At 37.6% G+C, this 14,618-nt stretch overlaps 1 protein-coding gene across 8 annotated transcripts in view; it reads left to right on the top strand.

The window, feature by feature from the left end:
- ATP2B1 (ATPase plasma membrane Ca2+ transporting 1) overlaps positions 1-10,306 on the top strand; it is an 88,721-nt gene extending 78,415 nt beyond the window's left edge. For 6 of the 8 annotated variants that reach the window (XM_090042662.1, XM_090042666.1, XM_090042663.1 and 3 more), the window contains exons 20-22: positions 3,110-3,292; positions 3,615-3,701; positions 9,097-10,306. In XM_090042662.1, the coding sequence (XP_089898788.1) occupies positions 3,110-3,292; positions 3,615-3,701; positions 9,097-9,408 (582 nt within the window). In that variant the 3' untranslated portion in view covers positions 9,409-10,306. Of the gene's footprint in view, positions 1-3,109; positions 3,293-3,614; positions 3,769-9,096 lie in introns of all 8 variants that reach the window. The other 2 variants (XM_090042669.1, XM_090042668.1) reach the window with 2 other exon arrangements.
- The last annotated feature ends 4,312 nt before the right edge of the window (positions 10,307-14,618 follow it).

Genomic DNA, 14,618 nt, shown 5'->3' with positions numbered 1-14,618 from the left:
ATGGCAATTTTTTTTTAGTTCAAGTATTAGGTTAAGCATAACTTACCAGTGCCAGATCTAGAATAGTGTGCCTCTCGGTTGTAGTGTCTTGCTCAAATATCTGAAGTTTACTAAAAATATCAGAACAGCTTTAACATATGTAGGAACCAAAGCTTCAAGGTATGTAAATGTAATCAGTGTATGCAAAACCAATGGCAATGCCAGTTAACAGTGGGTGATATTAAAATGTGAACAGCATGGAGCCACCTGAAAGCTCTTAGATGTTATTATCAGCAATTTTTTTTAGAAGAACAGAAAAATGAACAGCAGCGTTCTCAATTTTTAAGCAAACACATCAAGATGTGGAATATGTTCTTATGGCACCAGCTCCATTAGACAGGACGTGTCATAAAGATGCTCCCAACTCACCAATGGTCACTGCTCTGGAGGTGGGCAAAAGAAGAGGATGCCTTGAAGGTCGATGTAGATTAATGTTATGAGACTCAGGAACTAAATCATCCCGTGAGGTGCCATAATTATTACTTCAAGCAAACTTGCCTCATCACTATGGAGGGACAGAGGGAAGGAATCTGTGGCCAGACATTACCGGGTTCTACGCCTCTTTTCAGAACTACTTGCCATGTGTACACTCCTAACATGTGGCTCTTGGATTAGTCTCCCTAGTTCTCTATCAATTCAGACTACTCTTCTGTCTACTGCAAGACCACCATCCTTTTGTATCAAGGGACTGTGCTGATATTAAGAATAGTTAAACTAGAAATATCAACACAATTTAGTTGATTTTTATAGCCAGATACTGTTTTCAAAACTTGTTTCCTATGATTACCTAAAATAACTTTCAGCACTTCATGTTGATAGGTTTCAGTCCTTATAGCTGTTCTTAAAGTACTTGGAAGCTTCTTGCATGAGTAGAATGTTAATGAAGAGAGAGCTTTCTTATGGTACATACATATCCATAAATGTACTTGAGAGAAAGCAAACTTGCCCTAATTGCCCTCCCCACATCATACTGTAACTGTGACTACACTTTGAACTTGGAAAAACTTTTCTACTTTTCACTACCCATATACTAGAAGTGAGGGTTTTTGTGATCTTTATTGAACCAATTGCATAGTTGGGAGAAGTGCCCAAAGGATTGTCTGACTTGCTTTTTATTTCACCAACCAGATAGTTGGGCATCACAAACCTTGCCTCTTCTACATGTCCTAGACATCACAGCTACAACTCTAACCCCGCTAGTCATGCAAGATGTTCTTTAATCAGGTCTTTGATCATATTGTGCGAGGGGCACTTTCACATACAACAGACTTGTGCTTGAGTATAAACTGTGCATATATTATCCATGCACAATCATGATGTGGAAACAAATGGCTTGCCCTTGCATTCAAAGCACAGAACTTAATTCCTATGCAGCAGAACAGGATCTTGTGTATGAATGAGCTTGACAAGAGCCATATAGCACTCCTGGGGCTTGAATTGGTGACTGTGGATGAAGGATCTGGACACTTCAGCCTTTTCTTGTCCTTGGTTAGTGACCTTGCCTTGCAAGACGCTTGGCTTTGACCTCCATCACCCACTGGGCTCGTTAAAGATCATGGGAGAACTACATCTGCCCACTTCTAGACGAAATGGCAGTAGATACTACTCAGCTGATGCAAAGTGGGTGGAGATGAGAAGATTTACCTCCATGTAGCACAATTGCATCAGTTTTTTCAAAAAGGGGCTAATGGGCTTATAGTCCAGAGTCTGAGCAGAAATAACAAAATTGATTATTTATCAATGATACTTGCAAACATGCATAAAGAGAGAACTATTCAGCCAAACTTGAACATGATTATCTTTTTATAAAATTGGCCTACACAATCATTCTATATGCTTGAAAGTAACTATGTAACTAGTACAATTTTTTTTTTTTAAGTTGTGTCCAACCAAAGCCTTAAATTTCTTGATCAAATTGTGGTTTTTGAGTTACTTATACTCAATTTACAAATGTGAATTTGTTCTCTTGAGTGCCTTGAAACACTTTTAACTGAAGCTTGTGTCACACCTCTTCCTCCCATATCACTTTTCCCACCAATATTCCTATGGAAAGGTAAGTGTATTACATTCCCAGCTATCAACCATTGTCCTCTTGCAGCTTTAGTGCGAGGTTGTGACAACAGCTACCAGAAGGTTCCATCTTCTGGTGCAATATCTGAAGAGCTCCATGGCTAAGGGGAAAAAAAGGAGCATCTGGCTTTCTTGTGCCTTTCTGAGTTTGGAAGCCTAGAGTAGAGCAGGCTGAATTTTTTTTATCTGGCTCTTCCTAGATTTACAGCTGTCCAAGGAGGGAGTCTGAGGCAGGGAAAGAAGCCAAGAGCAGCCTCTCAGTTGGCTTCTTGACTGTCCAATTCAGCCAGGGTGCTAGCTGGTACAAATCCTGCTGTGGACCACAGTCTACCTGGGGACAGCCATTCTGGCTGTTCCATGCTTTGGGCTCTGTCATGTCTTGCAAATTCTCAGTGGAACTTGTATGTGCGTCTTGCTTTTTCAGTACCTTCTGAACTGTTTACAGAGGAATCAAAATCTAATTTTTTTTTTAATCGTATGGTCCCTTTTACTACCCCCTACTAGACATTTCATGTTAAATGGGGGGTGGAGGGGGGGTGGAGCTACCACTTGCCAGAAACTTCCTGTTTCACTTTTTTTAAATGAGCCCCACCCCCAAACTAAATGGACCAACACATGCAATCTATAGAATCTAATATTTTTGCCTTTGGTCACTTGCAGTAAAAAAAGGGAATGCAGTTGTATGCTAAACTAATGGAGTAGTATGAGAAACTGAAATCAAATGCAGGGCAAGTTGGAAGATCTTATGCACAAGCTGATTTTTGGCTTTCTCATGCTTAACTCACTCTGTCATCAGCTTTGCAGCTCTCTGGAGGGTTTACAGCAATGTTGAATAAATAATATTGGGCTGTTAGCTCTTATATTGTAACATAGCTGCATCTTTTTAAGCAAAGCCTGTAAAAGTGAAGTAATCTTCAGTATAACTTGAAACAATTTTTTATTATGTAACTAAATTGAAGGAAAAAATGTTTTACTACTTTATGCATCTTTCCCTCTTAAGTTGATTTCAACAATTCCAACCAGCCGGTTGAAATTCCTTAAAGAAGCTGGCCATGGAACACAGAAGGATGAGATTCCTGAAGAAGAATTAGCAGAAGATGTAGAGGAGATTGATCATGCTGAAAGAGAATTGCGTCGTGGTCAGATCTTGTGGTTTAGGGGCCTGAACAGGATACAGACTCAGGTATGGTCTTGGAAAAAGGTAGGACCTGGGGATTGAGGGACTTCTAAATAAATTGCCCCCTCCCTCCTTTTCACCCAGTAAAGTGACTTTTAAACTACGTGACTTTCTTTTTCTCCTCAAGATTGCGTATGGATGACTCTGTAATTCCTCAAGCTCTCTCTTCTCACTTTCTTCAGCTCTAAATAAAATTCTTGCCTGTATATCTACTCTGTAAAAAGTGCCTTTTTCTCTTTTACTTTTTGTGTGTCATAGATGGGATGGTCCTTTCTCTTGTTCTCTCTCTCTTGCTGAGCAAGCTGTCACAATCTCTGATTCCTTGCAGATGGATGTAGTGAATGCTTTCCAGAGTGGAAGTACCATTCAGGGGGCTCTAAGGCGGCAACCCTCCATCGCCAGCCAGCATCATGATGTAACAAATATTTCTACCCCTACACATGTAGTGTTTTCCTCTACTACTACTTCTACTACTGTGGGGTGTGAGTGTGTGTTCCTAAAGTGCATGAAATTAACATTTCCTAATTCACGCACCTAATGTTTCTCATTTTCTCCTTAGTATTCATCGTTCAGGCTTTTCATAAAGCTTTCTTTTCACAAAGTGGAGTCCTCAAGATTCTTTCTCTTAGAGGGCTAGAGAACAGGTGGAACAGTTGCAACAAAAGACTTAAATATGAAAGCTGTGAGCCTGCATATACTGTGCCTTCATCCATTTGTGTACAGGGGAGATCTTAAAAACAAAGTAGGAAAACTGTTGTAAATTTTCGAGTATATGCCTTTAACGGTGATTTATTTTAAAATGTTTATACCTGATGGAACATAACTGAGCCAACAAAAGTAAGCAATAGCATCTGTAACTAACATGGAAAAAATATGCATACAATATTAACTTTTCCTACTTCTGCTATGATTAAATTTGATTTGAAGCTTATAACACTACTATAGACAATATTAAAAAAAATTCTAAAAACAGATCCTATCAAAATTGTTCCTGGACTGTGGCTTGCTTTCGTTGGGTGTGATATTTTTTTTTTTCCTAACTAGATACAGACATTTTAAGAAATTCCAGGGTTTGGTAAAATGCCTGCTCTGCATGCTTAAAAATAGTAGTACAAATTACAAACTTGGTGCAAAACTACGGATGTATTAAGTCACTTTAAGAAATGTCAAGCATTGAATTGTAAAACCTTCTTTAGATTTTAGTGACTACTTCTCCAGGCTTTTTCAACAGCAGTGAGAAATGATGTTTGTCATAACTAAGTGGCACTTTAGTTTCAGCCTTCCTCAGTTGAGACGAAGCACATTCATTTTAATCTCTAATATCTAGAAGCTTGGGGAATTGAAGATGTACAACAGTTACAATCAAGCTTTTTAGTGCCTATAAAGTAGTATACAAACTTACACAATTGTGTGTATTTAAAAAAAAAAAAAAAGTTGTGGGGTGGGGGAAAGGGTATGAGGAGGATTTATTTCCATCCTAATGATTTGACCTTAATGTTTTTAAACAAGATGTCACTTTAAGACAGTCTGGCTAAATGATCATTGTTACTAGCTAGCTAAGTATCTTTTTATAGTGGAGCAGTTTAATAGTGAAACTCATGGAAAGGTATCTTTTTTTAAAGCAGTGATTCTCAATGAGTGCCATGGCACCTTTTGGGTGTCTTGATCCTTTCAAGGGTGCCACACACTTAGCACTGTTAAATTGTGTTAGCACACTTTTATAAGAAACTCGGATACTTCAAATAGGATTATATACTATTAAAACTATTCTAATCTGAGGTGGTCTTTCTGAGTTCCTTGCAACAGAAGAATTGCTTTGCTTCTGTAATAGAGTAAAAATTTTAAGAGCTGGCATCTTTGAGGGGTACCTAAAGTCTGAAATGGCTGAAAGCCACTCTTTAAAGGCTTTCAAGAATGGTTTTGGAAGATGGTTATTCTGGCTTTGTGAGTTCAGCCACTGCTTTCCTATGTGAGCCTGGGTTACCTGCCGTCTGTAAAATGAGGCTAATTCCCTACCTCACAGTGGTGTTGTAAGGCTTAAATCATGGATTTAGCGTTTCAAAAGTGGTTTTTCACAAGGTGCTATATAAAGTATAATCCTAACTTTTGTGGGGATTGGGATCTGCAGGATTGCATTTTGCTATTTAGAATGCTAGTGGGTAACTATTCTTTGATACTAGTCTATTAGCCAGGTAAAACCTCTTATTTCACATAATGAACTAACTTTTAGGGCACATGATAGTTTGGAGAAGCTGCCCTTTGCGTTGTCAGAGTAGTCTTTTTAGTTGAACGCACACCTCTTCCGTATGATTAAAAAAAAAAATCTCTTCCTACAATACCTTTAAGGCGTATAGTGTACTTCCCCCAGTAAACCTGTTGATAGCTTTTGCATCTTAAAGGATGGAGAAGTCAACATTCGACTACTTCCAGCATGCCTGTCTCTCAGAAATCTGCTTGAGGTGTGTATATATATTTAGTTCCCCCAGAAACCCTTTGTGTTGAAATGCTTCCCAAGTAAGCTGTACCTCCATAAGTAAACAACCTTTTATACCTGGACAATTCATGCCTGTACAAAAATTTTTTTCTTCTCTGATTTGTACCCTCATGCTTAAGTGCTTCATGCTTTTCTGCTAATCTTGGATCAGTGTAAAAATGTTTACAATAAGTTGATATCTAGGCCAGAAGATTGGTTTCATGTTTATGGGTTTTACTGTGGCAAAGAGGTTGCCTTGTAAAGGTATTCCATCCGCTTGAATATTGTTATTGTAACATCTAGGTCTAGTTACATTACATATAGCCAAATGTTTTTTTCACCTCTAGTGTGACCTTAGGTGGTTTTTAAAAAAAAAAAAAGAGGTGGGGGCAGCATATTTCTTTGGCCTTCCCTTAATTGTTACGCTGCAATCTGAAAACCCCACCTAGGCACAGCAGCTGAAGAAAAAGGTCACCATCAAAAGGATTTTTTTGTTTTTGTTTTGAAGCTGCTTGAATCCTCAGCATAAAACAGAGCATGTTCAATATTTCTCATTTTTCTTTCAACACGGGCAGTGCACAACAGCACTGTTGCCTGTATTCAAATGTATTACCATCCTGTTTTAAAAAAAAAAAAAAAAAAAAAAAAAAAAATTGGGTTACTTTTTGAGGTACACTAGTATATGCTTTTCTTTTTTAATTATCTAGGTTTCATTTTGGCATATTATTAATGTTTTTTCCAGTCTTTGGCCTCTTGGTTTTAAATACTTGGATTTATTTTTTTCCTTGAAGCTTTTGTAAACAGGAATCTTAATTTTTAATGAAGGGCCCTGATACCTTAATTTTCAATAATAAAGCTTCACTGAATAGTGGAAGGTTTTACCTGAAGCGTTTACTGATACTGTCACTTGCAGTAAGCTGCCTGAAGATCTTTGTTCCAGCTAGGTAAAAATCCTTTTTTAGTACTAAACCTAGATGGAGCATAATACTGGGCAAGAAATGTCGGTCTTGCCCATGTATGTTTTGTCCTTTTAGAAAATGACTTCTCATGCATGCATTTCTTCAGTGCCTCCTAAAGCTAGTTCTGTCCTACAGAAATGTAATCTTGAGAAGCTCCCTGAAGTTTGTTTGTTTGTTTTTTTTTTTTTTTTTTTTTGTTTTTTTTAAAAAGGTCCTGCTTCAAACTTTTGGTAAGCTCAAAATCCAGAAACTTGTTTTTGGGTTGGTAACATTTTTGGTTTTAATCTTCTTTTTTAATTTTTTTTACAGAAGTAATATAAAGTCACTTTGACACAGGCAAAGCAATTTAGTTTACAAGTATTCAGTATCACATTTTGACACTTTTTTCCCCCCCAAACTTTCTCCCTCTGAGAATTTCAATTAGAAGATTATTTTTTATTTATTTATTTTTTTAAACCAGTATCTATTTTCAGATTCAGTTTCAACAAACGATTTGGTCAAAAGTTCTTAAATTAAGCCAACTTCACTAATTGCATCTTGGGTTCTACAGGTGTAAATTTTTACCTGTACAGCTGTAGTAGTGATTTTGTTTGTTTTTGGGTTTGTTTGTTTGTTTTTACACCTAAAATGAAATGCATCAAATGGAGGGGATGGAAGTTACTGCTGAATTGCTAGTAACATCAAAGAAAAGAATAGAATATGCTTAAGTTGGATTTGTTCATGAGCAGTTACAGATGCTGAAGTCTCTAAACTTGGGCGGGGTAAGGGGAGACTTCAAAGTGCATAACATCAATTCACTTATTTTGCCATAAATCCTTGGACAGTACTGGTGAATTCAGTGGACTTGGGGTTGGGCAGGTGTTCTGTCTTCAAAAATTCTACATTTTATTGTGTAGTCTTGAACAGATTGATTTAACTGACATTCCTCAGGTTTTTGGAGGGGTTTGGCTAATAAAGTGAGGTTAATACCCAGCTCTTATTACAGTGTTTAGAGAGCCTTAATAAACGATTTAAGTGTGGAGATTTCCTAATACTTTTTCTTAGTACATATATCTGCCTTCTATCTGTGTGATTTGGCATTTGATCTTAATGAGAATCTTATTGTACTTTTTTTCAGTTTCTAGCTAAGGTTACCAGTTCTGCACCAACCTTGAGTGTAACACTTATTGCAATGTTAAAGCAATTTCAAACTACTTCTGAATGCAAGGGCTAACTTCTGGAATTTTTAACATGGGTTACCCATGATCATTGTGACCTGTTAAGAAAATGTGCATGTAATGTGTTCAGCTTTTTCAGTTTATCACATGATTGGTGGAAATGACTTTCATGGCTTTTATGGTGAAATGCAGTTTGCACTTCAGCGTAATACAACCTACAAGTTGTATGTTCTCACTTTGATGCTTTTTTGGACTTGTGCATATCTCTTGCAGACTGGCTTCTGAGGAAAAGACTGTGTCCACATATAGACATACTTTCTTAGCCAGGCTTGCTTGGACACTTTTCTGCCCCTCCCCACCCCCTTTTTCTTTGTATCCTTGCTTTGTATATCTGTTTCTTATGGTAGCTTTAATAGTGTATGCAGTAATCCATGCGGATGAAAAATCCTTGAGACGAAAGATCCTCAGGAAGCAAATGTATGCGGCCTGGTTTCTGTGGAGGCCTTTCAGATGGCTTAACTTTCCAGAAAGCATCAAGAAAAACTTCTGTGCATAAGGGAAAATGCTTTTACATTAAGTCCGTTGTGTAATTCTCAAGTTAAATATTTGTTAAGCTGTAAAATAGATCGTGAATCAATATTGAAAACTAGTTTCTTGTGGTAAACAGGTATATACTCGAATATTTACAACTGTTGTAGAATTGCTTGCATGACACTTGAGTAAATGTCCAGTCGTTGTGACATTCAGCTTACACTTGCTTGGCTTTTTCATAGTTGATGTGATTCCTAGCATGAGAAATAGCAACCCTGTGTGCTCTAACTTATTTTAGCTCCCCCTCCCTAATGTTCTTTAAAGCTTGTTGAATTTGTGAATAAGTACCAAAACAAAAAAAAATTGGAGAATTGTTTGAGTTAAAAAAGAAAAAAAAAAGAAAAAAAAAAGTCTTAGCCCATATCAAGTAATGCAGCAATTTTAGTGCTAATTTGAATTTTTAGATACTTTAATTTTTTACAGTACACTTACACAATTTTTATTCCTGTAGTAGACTGGCAGTGCTCTACTGAAACGCTCTTCATTTTTTACAGTTTATTGCAAGTTCCACTGCATCACATACAAATTCGATTCACTCATGTCTAGCTGTTTGTGGATTCAAACTCATAAGAACCCTGCTCTTTGCTAGCAAACCTGCAGACCACTAATAGAGTTTTTCTGTCTTTACAGATCCGAGTGGTGAATGCATTTCGTAGTTCCTTATATGAAGGTTTAGAAAAGCCTGAGACACGAAGTTCAATTCACAATTTTATGACGCATCCCGAGTTTAGAATAGAAGATTCCGAGCCTCATATTCCCCTCATTGATGATACTGATGCTGAAGATGATGCTCCAACAAAACGCAACTCAACTCCCCCACCCTCTCCCAATAAAAATAACAATGCGGTTGACAGTGGAATTCACCTTACAACAGACATGAACAAGTCTGCTACCTCTTCATCCCCAGGGAGCCCGCTACATAGTTTGGAAACATCACTCTGATTGTAAGCTGAATGTTAACACACTAGCTGCATTGTAAAGAAATTGAAACTGGGTCTTTTCACACGTTGTGATGGACAAGATTGTATTCTTGTCCTGGACTTCAACAGAAGACACACTTGTATGAATGTAGATTTATTTTTTTAAAGAAGCTTTCTGCCAGACTGGAGGGTGCTTTTTTTGGGGGTGGGGGTAATAATGAACTTTGACAGAAACAGTAACTCGGCATAAGTGACCTGCGGATCATCAGTTGTACTTAAGAATGGTCCTGAACAGTGTGTTAACAGGGCTTTAGTTTATCTTGATCCTTTTGAAGCGGGGCGGGGGGCTGGGAAGGGCAAGGAGGCCCTGGATCATTGAATTAATACTTTAATTTCTGCTGTTGGCTGTTAATAATTTGGATTATTTATGTTTATAAATAATGCAGATCTGTTTACAAGGTTTGTAGATACTTTTTTGTTCCTGTTCATAGATGGGAAGCTTCCTTATAAATGATGCAGAGAAAAGAAGAAAAAATTAGTCCTTCAAATACTGCTGTATTTTCAGGAAAAGGGTGTTTCTATTGAAACTGTACTAAATTTTGCCTGCAATTTACCTTGTTAAATATTTGTAGATAAATTGCTGTTACTAATAGCCAAATAGATGACACTAATGCTTTGTAAAAACATGAGCAGTGGTGTTCTAATGAAGTTATGGCCTCTGTCCTAATTAGTTTCTTAAATACATTTACTACTTAATGGTTTTGAAACAACTGCTTAATTTTTAAATTTTGAGAAACTTACTGAATAACTTTGTTTCGAACTTAGTAGGATTGTTTAATGCAGGACATCAGTGTGATGGAACTTGCTTGAAATACTTTTGTTATCTCAGGCAAAATGGATTAAATCAAAATACATCAGAACCTTAGTCCTTTTTGTTTTTGTCTAAACATGTTTAGCTTAGTGCTGTCTTTTGAACTGTGAGTGGAACGGTGATTTTTTTTGTTGTTGTTTTTTTTCCCCCCTAATCTTCTAGAACCTTTCATACCGCATGAGGGCTGTTGGCATTTTGAAAGGCTATTGGTAGATAGCTTACATAAGGTTTTTTTTCTTTTTTCTTTTTGTTTTTGAACTGTTTGTAAACATGAATAAATCTGCCCTTTTATTAAAATAAATATGCAGCGATGGTTTCTAACAGATTTTTCTGAGCTCCTTCACTGGAATTTCTTGAAAGACTACTTTTTATATTACTGGTCAATTTGAATTTCAAGATGGTAACAGCCCCATCAAAAGTAGTACTTTGAAACTGGCATGCTGATGGCTGCCCTACAGGATGGAAGTAAATTTTTAAGATGTCCCAAAAATCTTCTTTTGAGCTGAAAAGGATACTTCTGGTGAATAGTTCTGGCTGAAAAAAATGTATCTAGAGACTTTAATGCATTGTGTATTTCACTCCTCAATAACAGATGAACTGGGTTAACTAATGTGGCTGTAGCTATCTGACTAGTATTTGCATGTTTAGTTGATCAGTAACCCTGACGCCAAAATCCTGATCTGGTCCCAGTAGCACTACAGTTGTCATTGTCTGCACCAATTGGATAATTGAATAATCTTATTTCTTCCTAACTCTTTCTGTCTGTAACATTTTACCTTGTTCTCTAGGCTTGTTTTTGTTGGGGAAACCAATCGGTCTGAATTCTAGCAATATTCATTAGCTCAGATAATTGTCAATTTTCATTTGATGTGGCCTAGTAGAAGAGAACCTTTTTATTTATTTATTTATTTATTTATTTTTGTTTCACCTTTCATCTCTTCCACTCCTCTCCCCTCTTTAATTTGCAGAACCATGGAAACGAGTACAATAAGAGTTCACACTTGACCCAACTTTTTCAACCATTGTAGACTTCTGTAATAGCTAAACTAGCCGCACAAAGGACATCTTTTGCCCAAGCCTTGAAGATAGCCTTGAATGATTTAACTTAATTATTGGGGGAAGAAAGAAACTTAAAACATGCTGCAGAAGCAATTTTAGTAGGCTTTAAACTTAAGAGTGAGAAGACGATTCATCCTCTGGGTGATGTGTATAAGTGTGGGTTTGGAGACCTTGAGTGGGCAATTTTGCATTCATCCTGGGGCTTCAGCCACTGTATCCCACTGTCAACCACTCCTTCAACTTACTTTAAGTCAACTAAATGCATCTGACTTGGAAAGAGAGCCTTCCTTTCCAGGCATGGGATTTGTACTCTTTTTATCTGGCAATGTCTTCTGAGCCTTTCAAAAATTCCCTCTGAAGTGATGAACTTAAACTGGAAAAAAGCTGTTTTGACCTCTCGAGTATCTTGTCATTTGAACATGACTGCTTAATAGTATTGCTAAGTAACTTCTTCCTGTCTAGTAGTCATGGTTGTTAAACACTGTTTTAAGACTGGATTGTACACATGCCTTTTGAGGAAAACACAGATGTGTAGGCCTTGCACACAGTGATCCTGTCTGAGTCTGTTTAACATGCAGGACATGAACACTGGCAAGTATGAATGAAACCCAAAATTGGGACTACTTGCTTAAAAGGGAGTTGAATTCCTTTTTTACTGCTGTGATTTCAACAAACCATAACATGTTACTAAGATTATTTTAAAAGGAAAAAATAGTTATCACTTGACTGCTGAGCCCTTCATTACCTTTCTGATTGTAAGGTTTACTTGTCTTGCTCATTTGTAAATGAAATAAATGTGCTGTTCATCTCGGTCTGAATGGGGACTGGAATATCTGAATGTCAAATACAGTACTGTGTAATATTTTTTTGAAATGCATAGCTTTACTAAAAGTATCTGAAATGTTTAACATAAATTTGGTTATTCTGTAAAATGTGAATTGTACCATGATCAAGCAACAGTGACTCTGTATATTGTACTGTATTCGCATTTTATAAGACTTTAATGTTTATATCTCTGTTCACTGAAGAGTGGTTACTAACCTAAATAATTGTAAATAGGATGCGAAGAATTATATAAAGACAGCAAGCTGCATTTGATCTAAAATTTGGTATTTAACTGGGGCAGAAGTAGAGTTGGTGACTGCATGAGACCTCCTGGATTTTTTTGTGTACATTTGCCCTGATGATGTTAAGATCAAAGTTATGGAATAGCCTCTTCAGAGAAATTGGGGCTACTGGGGAGTGTTTTTAAAGTCCACCAAAATGGAAATAAATACTTATGGAACAATTTTTTTCCCCCCTCTAGAACTAAGCATGTTTGAAATGATTCAGTGAATTTTAATGCCAAACTCTACTGATACTTGTCAGTTTACTGTTCAAAAGTCTCTGCAGACTCAAGACGGTGTTTGGGATTTAGTTAGAAGCTTGTCTGAAGGGTCATAACACTAAGTATTACCTTTTTAGTTCTGGAGAAACTGGAGCCATTGGCAAGGAAATTTCTGACTAGAATGTAAAATGCAGGGTGGTTTTTTTTTTTTTTTTTTTTTTTAATGCAGCTACTTCTAATGAGCCTCCCCTTTTTTTGAGGGCTGTCTGCTGATCCTCCCATTGCTTGGAGTCCCTTCTGAGATTGGTCTGAATAGTTAGCTCTTTGAGTAACCCTGATGAGCAAGGAGGACTAATTGTTTTTCTTCAGCTTTCTAGTCGACAGAACTACTGCAAAGAAAATTCTTGGCATGTCTTCCTATCTTATTTTTACTTCCATGTTGTATAGGAAGTACAAGGGTGGTTTTTCATCATTTGTTTGTTTTAACTGAGTCTGCTCCAACAACTCTCAAGAATATGGCTTTATCTCTTGTAGCTAAAGCATATTCCTTATGTAAAGGCCTCGTCCACTCATACAGTCCTTTTCTAAGCCAGGCATTATTTTTTCCTTCAGCTCAAGCTAACTGGGATGGATTTGAAAACCCAGGCAGAGTCTGACAACACCAATACTTGACTCAGATTACAGGAGCTGTGGCAACACTAGAGTGAGTGCAATGAGGACAGTGAAACCTAGCAGAAAAGGTAAAGCGCATTCCTCAGTGACCTGGGGTCTCGCACATGGCTTTCTTAGTACTTGTGCCGTCTTTTCTCCCTTCCCTCTCTGCTCAAGTGCCATAATGGAAAAATGACTACTAGAAGATCATAAACATCTCTCTCTCTCCTTCTCTCCCTCTCTCAGAAAAGCCCTTCTGGTCTGTCTAATAGAGTTACTGCATAGCTACTTCCAGAAATGATGCATGGTTTCTAGTGAGGGTTCCAGGAACCGCTTGTGCTTTTGGGCCTGTTACTTTCATTGGTTGACAGCAAGAGATGCTGGGGTAAAGGAGGAACATTAATCACTTGATGCCTTTTTATTTTCCCCCTTCCCTTGTCCTCTCAAACTATAGGTTCCTAAAATGCAAAGGGAGCAGCCTCCTTTATTACCTCCCTAACTCCCCCTAATGAAAGAAGTGTGGATTCCCTTCCCCCCCCCCTTGGATCCAGGTAGACTGTAATTAACTGTCTAGAATCTCTGAAGGAATATTTTACCCTGGTTCAAATGACAACCTAGTATTACAGCTTGAACAACTAATACTTCAGCCTGATTCGGTACATCTTTGAAGCAGAGCTAAAACCTTTTGGTAGAGGGACAAAAATACCTCTCATGGAAGTAATGTCCATGTCCTGTGACAATTCCTGATTGAGTGTGTGTGCACACAATGAAGCAGTGTGGTAATCCTGCAAAAGCTTCCCTTTTTTTGTCTCCTGATTTTAGTAGGATGTCCATTGCTTAATGCACAAATCTTAAGCCCACTGTAAAAGCGTGTACTCTATCTGTAGAAACCTTCCATAGTTTTGTCCTTTCCTAATGCTTTTAAGTTGACTACAACCTTTTTTGTGGTAACTGCTACACTGAGAAGGGATCTGTGGCTATTTGCTTGGAAAGCAGCCCAGAAGGGCGGGGGGGTGCCTACTGTCCCTTTTTTAAGATGGGAGTGTTCTGAAATTTGCCTGGCAAAAGTGGTGACAGAACACTAAAGAATTCCAACCTCGTCCAAAACTAGGGCAGGAGGCCCTCAATGAATGAATGTTTCCTTGTGTCAACAGGATCTGTAGATTCATGCACATGTTGGGGGGTGGGGGGAATAAACATGCCCCTTAACAGACTCTTCCTCAATATGTCTTGTAATGCCTGATGCAGCTTCTAGAAACTGTATGTGACCTTGCTGATTTTTGGTTTTTGTTTTTTGTTTTTGTTTTTTTAGGAGATCTGGTAA

This window comes from Crocodylus siamensis, chromosome 4, assembly GCF_052110815.1.
Source record: "Crocodylus siamensis isolate JL-2025a chromosome 4, ASM5211081v1, whole genome shotgun sequence".
Taxonomy (NCBI): domain Eukaryota; kingdom Metazoa; phylum Chordata; order Crocodylia; family Crocodylidae; genus Crocodylus; species Crocodylus siamensis.
The sequence above is the reverse complement of the archived record's forward strand: the minus strand, read 5'-3'. Positions and strand labels throughout refer to the sequence as shown.